The sequence below is a fragment of the Vigna angularis genome, chromosome 8, assembly GCF_016808095.1.
Source record: "Vigna angularis cultivar LongXiaoDou No.4 chromosome 8, ASM1680809v1, whole genome shotgun sequence".
NCBI classification, from domain to species: Eukaryota; Viridiplantae; Streptophyta; class Magnoliopsida; order Fabales; family Fabaceae; genus Vigna; species Vigna angularis.
In genome coordinates this window covers 34,733,688-34,752,931 of record NC_068977.1, presented here as the reverse complement: position 1 = coordinate 34,752,931, position 19,244 = coordinate 34,733,688, and the positions used below count along the sequence as shown (strand labels likewise).

The window sequence follows — 19,244 nt, the reverse complement described above, 5'->3', positions numbered from 1 at the left end:
TATTGATACCCTCTTAAAAATTGAATTTTAAACTTAACATAATTTTATTAAACTAATTAATTTGAAAAATAAAATTTACACTTATATATTATATTTTCTATGAACTTTCAATAAATAAGAATAAGGAATCTTAAGTTGTGGTTATTAATCTTTTTAACTACCCACTGAAAGGATTTTGGCGTGGTTCATGTAAGGGTTATATAAAACTAGGTTTTATGGATTTTGAAGGTGATATAAGGTCAAAAGATGGAGAAAGTTATATATTTTATCAAGTTGTTTTTATGACGTGCGAGGTCACATACAATATTTTTTACTACAATTTATGATAATTCAATGCAGTGACATTACTTATCACTTAACAAGCAAATCTACGTCTATAATATAGACATAACCTGTTTCTATTGCAAACAAACTCATTTCACATAGAATACGCAGATACATAGAATGTTGAAATAGCCTTAAATTTGTATCCTCGTATTCCATTTGCAGCACGTAGTGGTTAGTGGTGAAGAGTCAGAATTTGAGGTAAACTTGTATTCAACTTTGACCTTTAGGTGCTGCCAAGAGTCAAAGTCACATAAGGTTGCGTTTGTGTAAAAGACGTCCACCAAAGGTCGGCTTTGCATGGACTCTCTAGAGCTAGGGCATCAATTTTTGGGATAAAATTTACTCTAGAATGAAGAAGATACAACAACATTACACATATCTATCTTATAAATTGACTTTTTCATCATAAAAGAACCGTTTTTTCTGCAAATAAGTTGAATAACTCAATTCTTTGTGTTTCTATTTTACATTAGAAGAAGAGAGACAAATCTTACTTTGCATGTCATCATTCCATATTTGGATCGTGCAATCTACTTGGCAATGGAAAATGTTTGTTAATTCCGTGTTTTATTTTATTTTTTGGATTGATCTTGAGAAATAAATAATGAAAGAAAGTTGAGAAATGTCTTCTATGTAGTCCACACAATTCCATTAACGTAAGACATGTGCCATTTCCCACTTCCCATTTACGCACAATGCAGGGGATGGCGACTGAATTATTTGGATTTGGAGGTGGAATTAAAATTAATTTAAAATAAATGTTTGTAATGGATACACAGTGAAAAGAATAGTGTTGGAAATATTTATATCAATGAAAAAAAATTAAATAGTATATATAAATATTAAAATTCATAAATTTATTATCTTAAGATTTTAAATTAAAAGTAGTAATTTTTTTCACCTTATTTTCCTTGTGAACAGTATTCACCTGAACCAAACATAGTTTTGTGGTTAAAGATAATCAATGAAATAAAAATTATATTTATTGTTTTATCGCTTTCAAATCTTCCTTAATTAGAAAATCAAATAATGACATCAACATCTCTATTTCCTATCCCAAAAATATAAATTTGTTTTTGTTAAAAAAGAATACTAGTTACATAAAATAGTAAAATTGAATAATCATTTATTTTGAATAAACTTTCCTCGATATTCATCGTGCATGAAAGCGTACAAGATGTCAGATACAATATCATGTATGTGGGACAATAAATATCTTAACTACTAAAAATAATATATAAAACTTGAAGAATTCATTTTTACTATCTTCTTGTTCGGTTTAATTTGATCCAGATTGCGAGATTCCACCCAATATATATTATTGACGATGACGTGTTATAAGGAATTTCTAAAAATAGTAATGAATTGACAATAACATAATAAATATATATATATATATATATATATATATATATATATATATATATATATATATATAATCTTTAAGATAATATAACGTTTTTAAGAGAATATACAAATTAGTTATATAGAAAATAAAAATGTATTGTGCAAAATCATTAATATTATTTACAATATTATATATTTTCGCATGAAATAGAAATATAGTAGTTTACATAAATGTACTAAAAAATAATTTTAAAAAAGCATCGTATATAACAAAATAGGCATATTATATGCAAATATTAATCAAATTACACTGTGAACATAGTGCACACGATAAATAAAATTAAAACTCAGTCGTTTTAAATAAAGATGTAGAAATTTTCAATTGAAACAGTGCAGTCTGTCACACTCAATTACTTTTAAAAGAATTATTTCTGCAAATAATATCAATTATCTATGAGTTAAATCATAATTGAATTATATAGTATGAGTTCTTATACTTTCGAGTATAATCTTTTTTGTCCCGACTATAAGCTATAATTTTTTAACATAGTGGTAAGTGTTTGATTGAATTATTGATATAAGGGTCAAACTAAACATTAAATAATACAAATATTGAAAGACATTGTTATAAATTGCATCAAAGATTTTGTGATGAAAGTCAAATAGATTAAAATACAATAGAAAAATTTAACTTATAGTGAGATGAATTATCCTACAACAAATATCAAATTATAATTTAATTTATAATGAGATCAATAACCTTATGAGAAAAATCAAGTGAATATTTACTTCTTAAATTTTTTGTTTAAACTTAATAAGAGAAAATTGAAGACATAATTTTTTAATAAAATAAAGAATGAAGCAAAATAACATATTTATCAATTTAGTATTTTTATCTATTTAAAATTTTATATCTATATTAAATATCAAATCTTACAAACAATATATATATATTTGATGGTTAACTCTGAAAAATGTTGAATCATGCATTTTTATTAAATTTATTTTGTAAGAGATTATAAAAATTTATTTAAATTGTTAAAAGATAAGTTTTAAATTTATTTTAACTTTACAAAACTTATTTAATAAGATAGTATCTACTTATTGTAAATTGACTTTATTTTTAATCCATGTAAAACTTACAACATAAATTATATTCAATATTAATATTTTTAATAAAAATTTCATTTATATTTAATATAATACAAGTTGTATAAAAATAAGAATAAAATTGAAAAGGTAACAAATTTTAAAATATTTTTTTAAAAATATTAAAATAGTGTTATGTGTGTGTGAGTATATAGTTAAAAATGTTAATGATCGAATCATTTGTATAAAATTAAAATTAGTTAGAAAATAAAGCTAGAAAAAATATAACAATTTAAAAACTCTCGACACACTCTCGTTTTCTTTCTTTTTTTTCCTTATAACTTTACTATTTATTTTTATAAGACTTTCACTTTATAATAAAATATATTTAATTAAAAAAATTATCTGATATTCACGATAATCTCATCAAATAAAAACATAACTGCAAAGAATCCATTGATCAAAGACTATATATTCATTAATTTATATAAATATATAGCTAATATGTTTTCTGCTAAATTTATCTATTCATCACTTCATAATTTATTTTTTTCTCGTTTTCTTTCATAGGATTGAAACACATAAACATAGGATTAATGGTGGAGGCAACATGAATGATATGTAATAGATTTAATAATCTCCTATTTACTGTTTTATTTGATGATTGAGGATATATATGGAAATATGTGAAAAGCTATATATTAATATTGAAGATATGCGTTTCCCGTTTGAATAATAATATATAGTTTTAGTGTGTTGAAGAAGATGTATCTTGTTCAACTGAGGGAGGCTTATTTGGTAGTAGTTTCAAGACACACTCAAATCTCCCAATTTGTCTCTTTCTTTCAGGTTTTGCCAAACTAAGATTTCCCATCTTCTATATTGCTTTTTCCTCTATTCCTCATTTTGGATATCATTTTCCATCCTTTTGCCATTATCAAAAGTGACAATCTCATTTCCACAATAAAATAAGAACCATCCAATCAAATTCATTCTCTAAGTTAGGCGTGTTAGAATATAACTTCAATCAACTGACAACAATTATAATTAATTCATTATAAAATAAATTTTAGCAAGAGGGTGATTTTTATAAGATCAAAAGTCAAAATTATTGGGTACAAACAAAGTCCCACATCGGATAAAATATGAAATACACATGGATTTATATACACATAAGATACATCACATTTTAGAATGGTACCAAAAAAAATCTGTGAAGGTTTAGTTCAAAGCGACCAATATCTTACTAAATTATGAAATGCACCTTTTTAATTTATGGTTTACACTATAAACTTTTTTGCTATAATTTTTTGATATTAAGTCTCGAGTTCAAAAAAAATAAAAAATTAAATATTTTATAAGGATAAAAACTCATAAATTTATTATTTTAAAAACTCAAAAACTTTGTAGACCAAAAAGGTTGTTTTTACCAAAAAAGTTAGTTTGTTGGCATCAGTCACATGCATGCACTATCTTTGTCTGGGTTTTGTCTCAATACACCATTGTCTTCCTAGGTCTTCATGAATGACATTTGTGAGAAAAGTAATTTGAATCACACAATCATGTATATATATATATGGTAAAAAATTATCAGAAATTATAAGAGTATATAATCTATTAATGATACGTGTTGCAGAGAAGCACTTCAATTGACAGTCCCGACTGAGGGAGGCTTATTTATTAGTATGCTTTAAACATATAATATGCACTTCAATTCATACTTTCATTGATGTGATCAAGAAAGTGTTTATAGGTTCAACTTTCTCAAGTAGAGCCTTCATTCCCTTATAAGTCACATCCTGCTCAATCACTGTTTCAAACAACTTAATCAATCTGTAAATTTTACTACCAATTATCACATTATTTGTATTATTTGTTATTTATTTTTATTCTTTTCAGTTTATTCTAAAAATTATAATTTTGTATTCTTTATTAGATGGTTTTATTCATTTGGTCTTTCACATTGTTTGTTTTTAATTTCTTAGGCACTTTATTTAACTCTAAATTCTCAATTTCTTGCTTAATTTTCAAAGTTCAATAAGAGTAATAATTAAAATTAATCCCAATCTTTTTTTATATTTATATAAATAAATATATAATTTAAATTATTTTTTAATTTTAATATATTTTGAATTTCCAAATTTTTTTTATATATTTATATAAAAAATTTGAAACTACTAAAATATTTATCGAAGACCCACCTTTGAATAAAAACAATTTTTAATGGATCAAACAAATTTTAAGCCTCACATTCAATTATTTTAATTTCTTTTTAATATTTGTATTTATTATTTTTTTTCACATAGGAATGTTTGTCAAATTGTGTTTAATGGCCTGAACCATTTATTTACTATGTAATAAAAAATTATTTTCTTTATTTTTTTCTATCTTTAATTTTTGTTTTATTTAAATAACTTTTTTTTCAATTTAACAATTTTCATTATTTATCAAAGGTTCGATTAGTCTAATATCTTTAAAGTTTTCTTATATCTATATTTTTTTTTCTTTATCTCAATTTGTGCTCAATCACATAAACTTTTCGTTTACTAAGTAATATAAAAAAATTTATTCTTTATTCACATTTATCCTTAATTTTTATTTTATTTGAATAACTTATTATTTTACTAAGACAATTTTCATTATTTATCAATTTGCTCTATTATATCCAAAGAATTTTCTTCTTTTATGTTTGTTCGTTTGTGAAATTTCATTCCATGTCAAATCATTTTTAGGACATACATTTGATTTTTTTACCTTTTAATATTTTTCTTTATTCATTTATAATCATGCAAAATATTGTTTTAATGATCTTTTATATAATTATTTTGATTTTTTAACTTATTCCAATGTAATTTTATCGTATAGACATTCTATTTATTATAATATAATAATTTAATGTCATTGTTATAAATTTTAAAAAATAAAATATTTATTTCTAAATTTAAATTACTATTAATTAAAAAAATTATGTGTGATTTCATTTAAATAGTATATTATAAAAAAATATTATAATTTGGAAAAGAAAAATAAATAGACATTTGAAATATTATAAATTTGAAATTTTATGTTTTACATGATTTTTTAAAATTATATTTTAACTTTATCAACTTTGTTTAATATTTTTAAAAATTAATGGTTATTTTGGTTGTTATAAATTTTAGTTATGTATAATTGGATAATATTTTAGTTTTATTAACACTAAATCCAAATCAAATTAATTTAGTTCACATAAAATTGATTTAAAAATTATCAAACTTAAATCCTCGATAAACAAAACATAACTACTCTTTAAAGCATTTTAGTCTTGCTTCTACAAAATATTTTATATCTTCTTTCTATTAAAACTATCCGTGTTAAGATAAAATTTCTTTTAAGAAATTTCAGAATATTTAAAATAAAAATAAATGTTAGAATGTATGTGTACAACTCCAACACAAAACGTGATACTAAAAAATCAACTCATCTCGTAGAAAGGAGAAATGGAATAAGAAGCAGATGACGAATATGAAACAAAACGTAGTTGTTTACCTCATTTCAAATACATGTCAAAACGCGCTTTTTATCACGTTTCTACATGCGTATGTATTATTATGATGACCAAACAAAAACATGACACTCGTTCAAATTATCAAAATCATCTCTTGAATTTTCAATCATAAAAACACGGAGTATGATATTTTAATAACTTTTTTTAATAATTTTTTTATAATATATTATGTATTACTATTTTAGGTTTAATGTTTCAATAGGTCCCTATTTTTGTTCAGAATTTGAAATAGGTTCCTTTATTTTTTGGCGTCTCAATTAGGTCCTTATTTTTGTTAATTTGATGCAAATAAATTCTTTCTGTCAATTTCATCAAACGACGTTTAATGAATGTGTGACGTGGCTTGAGAACAGTATTGACACGTGTAAGGCCACGTCACATATTCATTAACGCCGTTTGATGAAATTGACGGAAATGATTTATTTGCATCAAATTAACAAAAATAAGGACCTAATTGAGACGCCAAAAAATAAAGGGACCTATTTCAAATTCTGAACAAAAATAGAGACTTATTGAAACATTAAACCTACTATTTTATTAGTTTGTATATTTGAAATGGATCAATTACAAACTATCACGTAAGTTGTTATAAAAAAATTATCAAAAAAAATTGTTAAAAAATATTTTCCTAAAAACACAATATAAAATGAAAGTAAATGCAAACTCCATTCCTAACTCTTCCTAGTTTAGTCTTCTACAAGCTAAAGCAACTTATAAATCACTTTAAAAAAAATCTCCCCTACCTTATATTTATAATAAAAATTTCTAAATAGAGAAAGTGAAGTAAAAAAAAACCTCCTACAACTTTTGGAAAGAATATCTCTATTATAAAGTTACTTTTTTAAGCTACATTATTCTTTTTCTTTTCATTCGCTTTGACTGAATTTAGGAAGTTGAAAGAGGATTGTTTATATATTGAGGAATGACTTTCAACCATAAAGATGTTATCATTTTTACTACTAAGAAATATTTAATAATCAATTACCTAATTTAACATGTTGTTTGGTGATAAAAAAAATTGTGGTGGAGTAAAGAATGACTGATATTAGGTTTTTTAAGTGTCAATTTGCTTTCAAAAATATTAATTTAGGTTTTTTTTTAAAAAAAAATTACAGATTACGTCGTGTTAAATAAATATGACTTTGTTTTAAAGTTGTCATGTCTATAAACAACTTTGAACTATAAAAGTGAAGTAGTTAACATACATCACGACTTTTGTGTAAATTAAAGCATGTATAGTGAATATAATTAACACTAATTACCCTTAATAAGAAGAAAACGATTTTTAGTTAAAAATTTATGAACTTTAAAGTAAAGTCGTTGTTATGTAACAATTTCAATATAATTAAATTTGAACTAAAATCATTATTTTTATGATGATTTCAGTATAATTGATTTCAAAAGAACGAAAACTTTAGTTATAAAACAATTACACTTAAATTGTGAAAAAAAATATAATTTTATATCAAAGTCAAGTATACTAAGATTGTCACTTGAAAATAATTACTTTAATTCAAAATTCAATTACTCGATAAATTTGAATTGTACAGTAAAAACACTATAAGAATAATGATGAAGATGCCATATTAATAGAAGAATTATTGTTGATGACGACTTCCTCCACTTATCAATTAATAACAAAAATCAGAGGAAAAGGAAAACGCCAATTATACCTATTTTTTTATATGAAAAAGGAGCGTAATAAAAATATTTTCTTAATAGTTATTTTTCGTGAAACTCGTGTAAAATGCAATGATTACGAAGTGAAATTCGCTTTAGTTATAATATGCCCCACTTATATATTGCGCTTAATAACTAAGTTAATATTTAAAATTAATAAAGTTACAAGTAGTTTTTTTAGTAAAAAATAACCTTTATTCTTATTTTTTGATCTTTTAAAAATCAATCACATTATGCGATTATATTTCATTCAATTAAGTGTCCATGAAAATTCATATTATTGACTATATTGCATATATCTTGTGGTATAGTATATGTAATTTTGTTAATTTATAATAATGATGAAATAATTATAGATGTTGAAATAATATTTTTCGACATTTTTTTGACACTTAAAAACCATCTAGATTGTTTCTAAATTTTATCGTAAATCCAAAAATTATTTATTAAGAAGTTTTTAGAATCAGTTCACCAGTTTTGTTCTACCTCTTAATTCTTCCAATATTCTAAGTATCTGGAAAATAAATAAAAAAATCAAAGTTCTTGATGTATGTAAACTTAGTTGATGTACATAAATAATAAATAAATATAATTTCAGCTATAGCTTTTAAATTAGTGTTTGTATATATAGTCATTGTTAAAATAAATATGTAAAAAATTACTTATAAAGCTATTTATATAATTGATTAATATAAGAAGCTCAAGAAAGACTAATTTATCAATGGAAGCAACCCATTCAGTATTCTAATAACTGAAATTTATACTTAATAACCTTGTTCGTGTTGCGGCATAATTATTTATTAAAATATAAAAATGAAAGGAACTTGATCGGTTATGCTTTCTCTCCAATTTCATTACTTCAATATTTTTTATTAGTTTACTCAATTAAAATACAACAATTCGTTTAATTTGGAAGTTGTACTTAGTGTAACATCTCAAAAATACAGTCTAAAACTATATGATAGAATAATTATATTAATTAATATTACAGATCAGTCTTACATTAAAGATAACGTACGGCTGTGGCCGAACGGCCTTACAGAAAGACTAGGAAATTAAAAATTAAACGACATAAGTAATTTCCAACCGAACGGTTTACAAAATACTATACCGAAATGTCCTACCAAAAGCAAAAGGGAAAAGGTGATCGAGCGATCACCTTAATATCAAACTACTATTGACCGAACGGTTCTACTGTTCGGTCTTAACTTCTACCTCGACTAAGTTATCTTCCTCCAGCGCCTCTTCCAGCAGCTCGTCTCCTTCTGCTCACATCCACATAGATGATCATTGCAACAGAAGGACGACCGAACGTACAAAACAGACAAGTAATCACGCATGACTAGGACCTATCTGTCCAAATTAACCATAAGGACTAGGACCTCCTGCCGTTTCCACACATGACTTACCCTCCTCTACGTGAGGACGAGTAATCACGGAACATCAAGATGAACCGCCAGCTTAGCATGCCCACATTCATACTTTACCGATTCCAATATACATTCATGAGTCATTCCTCCCCGGAACGCTCGTCCATAATCCAAAACGTTTCATCCATATCATATTCTCTTCATCTTTCATTATTAATCATCTCAATTTCACCTTTGTACAAATATTATTAAGGACACCAAATACCGAACGTTCAATCCTAACTCAGAACGAGAACGAACACTTGGAGCGAGACAGAGAGGTCTCCAGTTCCAGAACAGATTAAGACTGAGAGGGTTAATATCGGATTGAGAAAGAAACCGAGTACAATCATATATCACAAGAACGACTAGAACGAACGTTACTTACAAAGTGAGCCAATTAAATGAACTGACTCTTGAGAGCTCAAACCGAACACCGCAAAGACTATGCCAAGTGCTAAGACTCTAGGCCGAAACCAATGAATATGGACACTTGAAAGAATAATACTTAGAGGAATTCACATGAAGAAACCGTACGCTTATAAATACTTAGCTTATTTGAATTCACATCAAGAAAACCGAATGCCAGTCAATGACCGAGCACGGTAGGGAGAGAACTCTATTGAAGTTGGACGAACGCTATTTTCATCAGTGACGAACGTACACTTTCATAGGGGAAATTTCATACTTAGAAATCATTTATCTCAATTCAATTCTCACCATATATCTTCATAATTTCATACATTCATATCATAGTAAATTTCTTATACTTCATATATCAGAACATAGCAACCATCATATTTCATATAGTCACACATCTCAACAATCATGCTTCATTTTAATTTAGCAACTCAACGAACGTTCATGCAATACAACAACATACAAATTAAATTAGATAAGCTTCTCTTACCTCTAGCGTGACCGAACGTTCACTGAGGCAGAAATACGGTTCACCCTACTATAAGTCCTTCTACCCTCAACGCTCAACAATTCTCCAAAACTAAACCACACAAAAGACCAACAATGGCTCAGAACGAGATGAACTCAGGCAACCAGAATATTGGTTTACATGTGCCAGAAAATGAACGGCTAAAGGAGAAGAAGAACTTACCAGTTCAGAACCCGAAACCGATCGGTTCAAACTGAAGCTCTTGACGCCGGAAGTGCTTCTACGGTGTCTGAACGGAGATCGGAGAAGAGAAAGGGTGAGATTTCGTAGAGAGAAGATGAAGGAGATTTGGAGAGAAGGAGGAGAAAATGAGATTTTCAGAATCTGGAGAAGAAGGGTGCATGCAGAGAGTGTGGCGTGAATTTCTGAAAATCAAGTTTTCTTTTCCACGTCAAAACGAGCGTCCGCTCCTTCCACCAGTTGAGTGTCGAGCCCCCCTCTTGATACGTAAAACCCACTAAAGCGAATCCTGAGTGGATTTTTAATGGTCCTGACATGTAGATTAATCACAACTTGTAATTTGTAAGCATAATAATAATAATAATTTAATCTATATGTGTGTAATATTAATATCACTGATCTGTTCTGAATATTTTTATTTAAAGAAGTTGTATCTACTTGTCAATATCATTTTTACATTGTTTTTTTAAACTATACGAACATCAACTATTAAATCTAGAGAAAGTGATAAATAATAATAATTGTTTGCAACAAATAGACAATTAAAAAATTATGTTTAAAAAAATTGAAATACTAGAAAGTGATTTGTTTTAATTAATTGTAAGAATGACATTATTTAAACCACAACTCGAGAAGAAAAATGTATTAAAAACATCAAATTAAGATTTAAATCAAATAAATTTTATTTTTTTTTTCAAAATTTGTCTTTGTATCTCTTTCCAATATGGAGGCCATTGTCACACACTAACCTAAATACATTTCGACTTGCTAAAAATATCTCATTTTGTAAACTTAGAAAGACATTATATATATAAATAAATAATAGACATATATATATATATATATATACATACTTGAGAGTTTCATTAGGTATATTTTAATTTACATTAGATATTCCAAACTAAAATCTACATGCTTGTTGGTTATATATCTTGATTAAATATTTAAGAATAAATTTTTTCATAATTTTTTTTATCAAATCACTTGAACTTTTTTAATAGTGAGGTATTTCTTTATATATAAAACTCTTTGAAAAACTGCATAGAAAAGATTCGTGTTCCTAACACACTCATATAGCCTCTCGTATTTGCAAACAAGAATGCTAATAATAGCTCAAAAGGCAATCATGCTTAAATTATATTCAAGCATAAAATTAACTTTATTGAATTAAATTTAAAAGGTTGACTCTAAAATTATTAAATTATTATCTTTCTCAATCAATCCAAAAATACCTTAAAACAATATATGTGTACGCATCGATGAAGAAGCACAACATAATAAAATAGCTTATAAACAACAACCAATATCACTTGAATAACAAACATATGAGTATAATATTATAATAAATAAATTTACTTCTCTATTCGCCGCAACGAAAAGACTATAGTAGTTCATAAATTTTTAATTCTTTAATATCAACCAAAATCGATCTCAAAACGATGCATTATTAGAATTGGGCAAATTCATCTCCCAACAACAACAATAATGAGATAATAATAATTTCTGCCAAATAAAACACATTTATATGGATGCTTATGTTTACTCTTTGAGTATTCTAAAAGCATTAACTATTTTAAATAGAGAATATTATTTGCACGTGAGATATATTTTTTGCACTATGTTACTAACTCAAAATGTCGTTACATGACAATAGAAAGAGGAGAAAGAAATGAATAATTAATCAGAAATAAAATAAAAAATTCAAAATGTATAATGAGTTTAATGGAGCAATATATTTTAGGAAATAAAGTCCATTTTTACGGAAATAAAAAGGATTTTTACCGTTTTGCATGGGAATAGAAAAAGGAAAAATACGTGTGATATATATTTCTGAAAATAAGTTACGTGTGTGGATGTATGTTTATATAATTCACATGCTAATGTTTCACTTTCTTACTTACAATTCCCAAAGTATTTTTTTTATAAAACTTGAATCAAATACACTTTAAGTTTGTCTTTTTTTTTACAATATACTTTCTCTTAAAATAATAACTTTTGCTATTGATTGACAAAAAAAATCGAAAAAACATATATGAAATAATGCAAGATTCTCACGTTTTAATTTTTCTTAAACAAACCAAGACCAGATATTAATATTGAGGGAAATTTTATTTTCCATAATTAATGTTTCTGGATATCGAGTCTGTAATTGAAATAAATTAATGAAGCATTAATATCATTTTATACTCTAAATTAACATTTTTAAATATATACCTGTTTAGGTTTTCTTATCTGTCTTTCAAATTGTATCCTTCAATAAATACAAAAAAAAAAAATATTGATTCTACAACATAGTTACGAGATTTTCTATTTTATTTATTTCTACTTCACAATAAAGATAAAAATTAATTAAAATTTATGTATATAATTAATAAAAGAGTAGTTTATATATTATTTTTAGATTTAATAATTATATAAATACATTCAGAAAAGCTAGCAATTAAAAGAAGTAAAAGAAATATTGTGAAAATATTAATTAACCATAATGACAGACGTTGTAACGTAATATAACTTACCAAGACAGAATTTCATTGACGTTGTAAATTGGTCGTGTTCGTGTAGATATAATATAACAGTGTGTTAACAGAGAGGATATATATATATATATATATATATATATATATATATATATATACACAGAAGAGAAGTTGAAGATTGGTAATAATTCATGGAAGGATGCAGAAGAGACAGCACAATAACTGTTTTCTGCAGAACATTTAACGTTTCTGCAGAACTTCAAAGTCTGTCGAAAACCGTATCCAACAATTCCTCAGAATTCTCTCAGTTATCCAAACAATAGATATACGAAAAAAAACACACACCTAGGATGTTCATTGTCAACCTCATCAAGACTTAATCCACTGTTCTGTCATCCAATTACCATTTACCCTAAATAGTTTCCACTGCAAAAGGCCTATATATACTCTCAAAGCCACCACGCGTCTCTCACACAAGCACCCTTGAGTAGTTACTATTTATCAGACACCCTCTTCTTTATTTCTCTTTTCTTCTGTGAACACACATACATATACACATAAAAATACATTCTTTGGAACTATTGTTCTTGTTTGTTACTATGGGTACTCTTGGTAACACGGAAGTTTACAATCACGACCATGAAGATAATGATCCTGAAGAGTATCTTCATGGGGTGAATTTCTCGATCCAGAGAGGATTCAAGGCGAAACTGAAGGCGAGTTTGAAGGAAGCTTTGTTTCCTGATGATCCCTTCAGGCAGTTCAAGAACGAGGAGAAACGGACGAGGAGGGTGCTGAAGGGGGTGCAATACTTCATCCCTATCTTTGAGTGGCTACCGACGTATAATTGGCGTCTCTTTTGCTCTGACTTGATCGCAGGTTTAACCATATCAAGCCTTGCCATCCCTCAAGGCATTAGCTATGCCAAACTAGCAGACCTTCCTCCTCTCATTGGCCTTTGTAAGAATCAAATTTCATTTTCTTCCTTCACCCATTATATATTTTTCACTTTGATTCCACGTCTTTCAATGATTATCTGCTTTTAATCCGTGTTTGGCAGCATTTAATAACGTCTCTCGTCACAACATATGCAATATTGATCTCCACGTTTGCTCTCTTTTTAAACCATTGATTTTCTTCATCTTATACAATTCTGTGATAAACACCGCCAAACACTGAATGAATGGTCATGATGATGTTTATAATTAGAATCAAATCAGAATTGTCTGATACTGAAGGAAAGATTCCCTTCTTCCTTCGTATATTTACAAACTCATGGTGCATGAATTGAACTTGCGTGATTTTTATCAGCAAAAGAAAGCTCTGTGGTTTGGAAACTAAGATAAAGAAATTCTGATGATCATCACTTTGTGTGTGGTTTGATTAAATCCATTATGTGGGTGTGTGTGGACAGTTAGTTATAGGCTTAATTATAGTTACGTGAGTGACTTCCTTTGACAGTTTTAATCCCCTTGTGTGTGATGTGAAGAACCTGGTGATTGATTCGATTTGTTAAGGTTGTGTTTAGGATGAAGCCATGAAGAATTTAAGGAAATAGGTTGTGTTGATTTGACGTATTTGGAATCATTGTTGTAATTTTATCAGATTCAAGCTTTGTCCCACCTCTGGTGTATGCTATTTTTGGGAGTTCAAGGCACATGGCTGTGGGGACGATAGCAGCAGCATCATTGCTTATTGGTCAAACCATACAAACTGTGGCAGACCCAAACGAGGATCCAACCTTGTATCTTCATTTAATTTTCACAACCACCTTTGTCACTGGTGTTTTCCAAGCTGCTTTGGGATTTTTCAGGTAACTCATCATTTTCAACACTCTCACATGCAAAGGTTGTCTTTGAGACAAAGTATCATGTTTTCCAAAACTTGTTGCAGGCTGGGGATATTGGTGGACTTTTTCTCTCATTCCACCATCAATGGCTTCATGGGAGGGACAGCAGTGATTCTCATCCTCCAACAGCTAAAGGGCGTGTTTGGAATGATACATTTTTCACAGAAAACCAACTTGGTGGCGGTGGTAAAAAGCATCGTTAACAATAGACACGAGGTTAGCATAGAACAAGTTTAAATTATACTTAGTGCTTTTTTGACCGACCAAAATAGTAAAAGGTTGCGATACGAAATCAAATTATTACATATGAGGACAGTTCCCTCTAGAATGATAATGATATCCCAACTCAATTTTAGCCTCTTTTCAACACATGCATCAGGTTCCACAATCTCACTCACCTACACATTACAAAGACCTTAAAAATATACAGTGTGCTTGTGGTTGCAAATTACAATTTAAAACCTTAGTTTCTTTATATATTCACTTGTTTGTTTCATTAGTCTCATCAAAAATAGCTTTTAAGAAAAGAAAATTGTTATTTTTATCTATATTTTGGAGATAAATAACGTAAGTGGGGTTGTCTTTTTCATATATTTAACAGATTAGGTGGGAACCTACAGTTCTTGGAGTGGTCTTGCTTGCTTTCTTGCAATTTACCAAGCACTTGGTGAGTACCATTTTCTATAGCCATTCTCATCTTAGCTTTCTCTTTTGCATATAATTTATTTGTGTGAATAAAAAAATAGAAGTGGCAGGACAAGACATTTAGTGCGCCACTCAACTTGTTGGACCTTAAGAATATCGTATGAATATAATTATGGCAAACCAATACTAATAGTAAAGTCAAGTTAGACTCAGAAAATGAAGCAATATTAATATTTCACAAAGGCCATATATGTTAATTAAGTGATAATTCTAATGGATTTCACTTTTTGGTGTAATCTTTCAGAGGAACAAGAAACCAAAACTCTTTTGGGTACAGGCTATAGGTCCAATGGTGACTGTAGTGGTAGCTGGTGTTTTCACCTACCTCGTCAAGGGCCAAAAACATGGAATTCAAATTGTAAGTACTAAGATATAATAATAATTGTTTACAGTTTCTAAAATCATCTTAAAAACATCCCCAGATTTTGTTTTTTGTTCTTATGTGAATTGAATTATGTACATGTAGGTGGGACATTTAGACAAAGGATTAAATCCATTGTCCATCCACTATTTGAACTTTAATGGTAAATACTTATCAGCAGTTCTGCAAGCTGGAATTATCACAGGGGTGTTATCATTAGCAGTAAGAAACTAAAATCTCTTCCAATCATCATATACACTTCAACAATTTCTTTTATCAGTTTTATTTACTTATTCATTTGATTTTCTTAGGAAGGAATAGCAATAGGAAGAAGCTTTGCTGTTACTGATAACACACCTCATGATGGGAACAAAGAAATGATCGCTTTTGGCCTCATGAACTTGTTCGGATCTTTTACTTCATGCTACTTGACTAGTGGTGAGTTTTCATTCACACATGCTCATCTCACAAAACTAACCATATCAGTAATTAATACTTTTTAGTACATGTTATTATGCTATGTTACATGTCGTAAATTTCATTTCAACCATTCTGCTATTATACTGATAACAAATGTGTCTGTCATAACAAAAACAATTTGGCTTAGTTTTGCATAGAAATGTTACATGTTGATTCTAAAATCTATGTTCTACAGGACCATTTTCGAAGACTGCAGTGAATTACAATGCAGGGTGTAAGACTGCAATGGCAAATGTGATACAGGCAGTAATAATGGCACTGACACTGCAATTTTTGGCACCATTATTTGGCTACACCCCTCTTGTTGCTCTCTCAGTCATTATCATATCTGCCATGCTTGGACTCATTCATTACGAAGAAGTCGTTCATCTCTTCAAAGTTGACAAATTTGATTTTGTCATTTGCATGGCTGCTTTCCTCGGAGTTATCCTCATAAGCATGGACGTCGGTCTCATGATTTCTGTCAGTATTTCCATTCTTCATTTTAAGAACTTCTTTTCACGTAAATTTTCAATGTCATGTTAGGGCTACCACATTATCTATGTCATGCATGGTTCAAACTGAGTTTGACTTTGTTGATGATTCTATCTGCAATGAAGGTTGGACTAGGGGTTTTGAGAGCACTGTTATATGTGGCTAGACCAGCGCCATGCAAGCTTGGAAAGTTAGCAGAAGTTGGTTTATACAGAGACACAGAGCAATATAAAGTTTCAACATTTGCTGGGGTTCTTATTATTCAACTTGGTTCTCCCGTTTACTTTGCAAATTCTAATTACGTCAAAGAAAGGTAAGTTAATAATCAACAGTTAATATGCTTGATTATGCAACGTAATCATCAAAATTATTCTAATTAATTTGATTTGCATTAGGATTATGAGGTATATTCGAAGCGAACAAGCTTCTACCGGAGAGAATGTTGAACACATCGTACTTGATTTGTCAGGTGAAGATAGAAAATTTGTTTGCAATTAATGTTTAGAATCCTCTTTGATCATGGAGTTTGTGGGAAAAATGTTTATCTTTGCTATTGATTGCTTAATTCACAGGAGTAACATCCATTGACACAACTGCTATCAAAGCATTGGATGAGATGGTTAAAGTGTTGACAAAGAATGCAATTAAGGTAATTAATGGTTGGAATGTTAGTTTTATGATTTACAAATAAACTAGTTGGTATATGATTTTAGAACACCTTAGGTTTTCTATGATGAAAATAGAGAGAAAAGAATATGAATGAATTTTGTGTTCACATATGGGAACCATCACCCTTTAATAATTATAATTTGACTCTTTCAACAAATTAAAATTATTGTTAGTCTCTACACAATATATTTTTTATGACATATATACTCTTAGTCATATTTACTTAATTATATCACTTTCTAAAGTTGGTTAGTAAAATGATCCTAAATTGTTAACATGGAATGAAAGTGTGAGGATAAGTTTTATATTAAATAGAAATGAAAAAATTTATAAACTTTTTATTTTAAGGTTTTGAATTAAATGTGATATTAATATCTTATGTATGAATTAAACTCATATACTCTTTTTAATTCTCGTTAAAAAGAGTCATGAGTGAATGTGTTTGAGTGATTAATTATGTCTATTTTTTCATCGTATTGCATAGATTTTGTTCGTAAATCCGAGGGTGGAGGTGTTGGAGAAGCTAATGTTATCAAAGTTTGTTGACAAAATTGGGAAGGAAGCGTTCTATCTAACATTGGATGAGGCAGTGATGGCAAGTCAATATTCACTTCGTTCATCAAAGGAAAATCATGGCGAAGGTGGCATGGTTTAAGAAATTATTTTCATGTACTAGTTTATTGACTAGCTTTTCGATGCTCCCAAATCAATGTTAGCTAGTATCGTTTAGTATAATAAGTATAAGAATAATAATTATTATTATAATAATAATAATTATTATTATACAACTATTAATGGATTTTATAAAGTTTTGGCTAGTAATCATTTCTCCTATGCAGCGTGGGATACAGAGCAACCCATAACATAACTAAAAGGCTCAAGATTAATTTAAACTTACCAATAACCATATCATCAATGAAAAAATAAATCAACTTTCCAATTACATTTAAAATTCAAATTTATTTCAATTAGTTAAATGAAAATAATTTCACATGAATTAATTAGCCTACTTCAAATGTCATTGAATCGGTTCTTGATAGTTGTGTTGGCTGTTCATGGAGTGAAAAAGACGTGATGTTGGGAATAAAATTAATGAGTGAAAAGAAAATAGATATTGCTAAAAAGAAAAGCAAAGCTTATAATCGAAATAAAGGTTAAACAGGAAGACAAGAGAAAGATGAGTAGAAGGAAGAGCAACACTCACCTAACAATCAAAAGGAAAATGAATTTTTTAAAATAGAAAATAAAAAAATTAACGATGATTTATGATAATCGACTATGATACTAAATTATTTATGTTAAAATAATGAAACTAAATGAACATAGACAAGAACATAGGAATAAGCAATGGCAACCGAGCACATGAAAGTGTCGTGCTTTATTGGAATTTTCCATTTCTTCGTAGTTTGATTATTCTTGTTGCTGAAGCTTATAACAACTTAATGAAATTAGCATATCTTTAACAGATTTTTCGTTATTAAGCTCATGTCAATAACTAATGTCTTGTTAGCCACAACTAATAAGACTTCTGAACGTCTACACATATATACATACATATATATATATATATATATATATATATATATATATATATATATATATATATATATATATATATATATATATATATATATATATATATATATATATATATATTTTTATATAAATTTGGCAAGTTTTTTTATAGATATTTAGAAACGA

General features: G+C 27.9%; 1 protein-coding gene across 1 annotated transcript; it reads left to right on the top strand.

Moving 5' to 3' along the window:
- The first annotated feature begins 13,174 nt into the window (after positions 1 to 13,174).
- LOC108344808 (probable sulfate transporter 3.5) lies at positions 13,175 to 18,365 on the top strand. Its single transcript, XM_017583309.2, has 12 exons — positions 13,175 to 13,965; positions 14,611 to 14,818; positions 14,899 to 15,070; positions 15,456 to 15,521; positions 15,804 to 15,917; positions 16,026 to 16,142; positions 16,232 to 16,358; positions 16,576 to 16,862; positions 17,000 to 17,187; positions 17,270 to 17,343; positions 17,447 to 17,523; positions 18,028 to 18,365. The coding sequence occupies exons 1-12, from the start codon at positions 13,605 to 13,607 to the stop codon at positions 18,196 to 18,198; spliced, it is 1,962 nt and encodes a 653-aa protein (XP_017438798.1). The 5' UTR covers positions 13,175 to 13,604; the 3' UTR covers positions 18,199 to 18,365.
- Positions 18,366 to 19,244: the final 879 nt, after the last annotated feature.

Coding starts and splice junctions, on each gene's coding strand:
- LOC108344808 (XM_017583309.2), top strand. CDS start 13,605: ATGGGTACTCTTGGTAACACGGAAGTTTACAATCACGACCATGAAGAT. Junction 13,966..14,610: donor TCCTCCTCTCATTGGCCTTT/GTAAGAATCAAA, acceptor TAATTTTATCAG/ATTCAAGCTTTGTCCCACCT. Junction 17,524..18,027: donor TGACAAAGAATGCAATTAAG/GTAATTAATGGT, acceptor CGTATTGCATAG/ATTTTGTTCGTAAATCCGAG.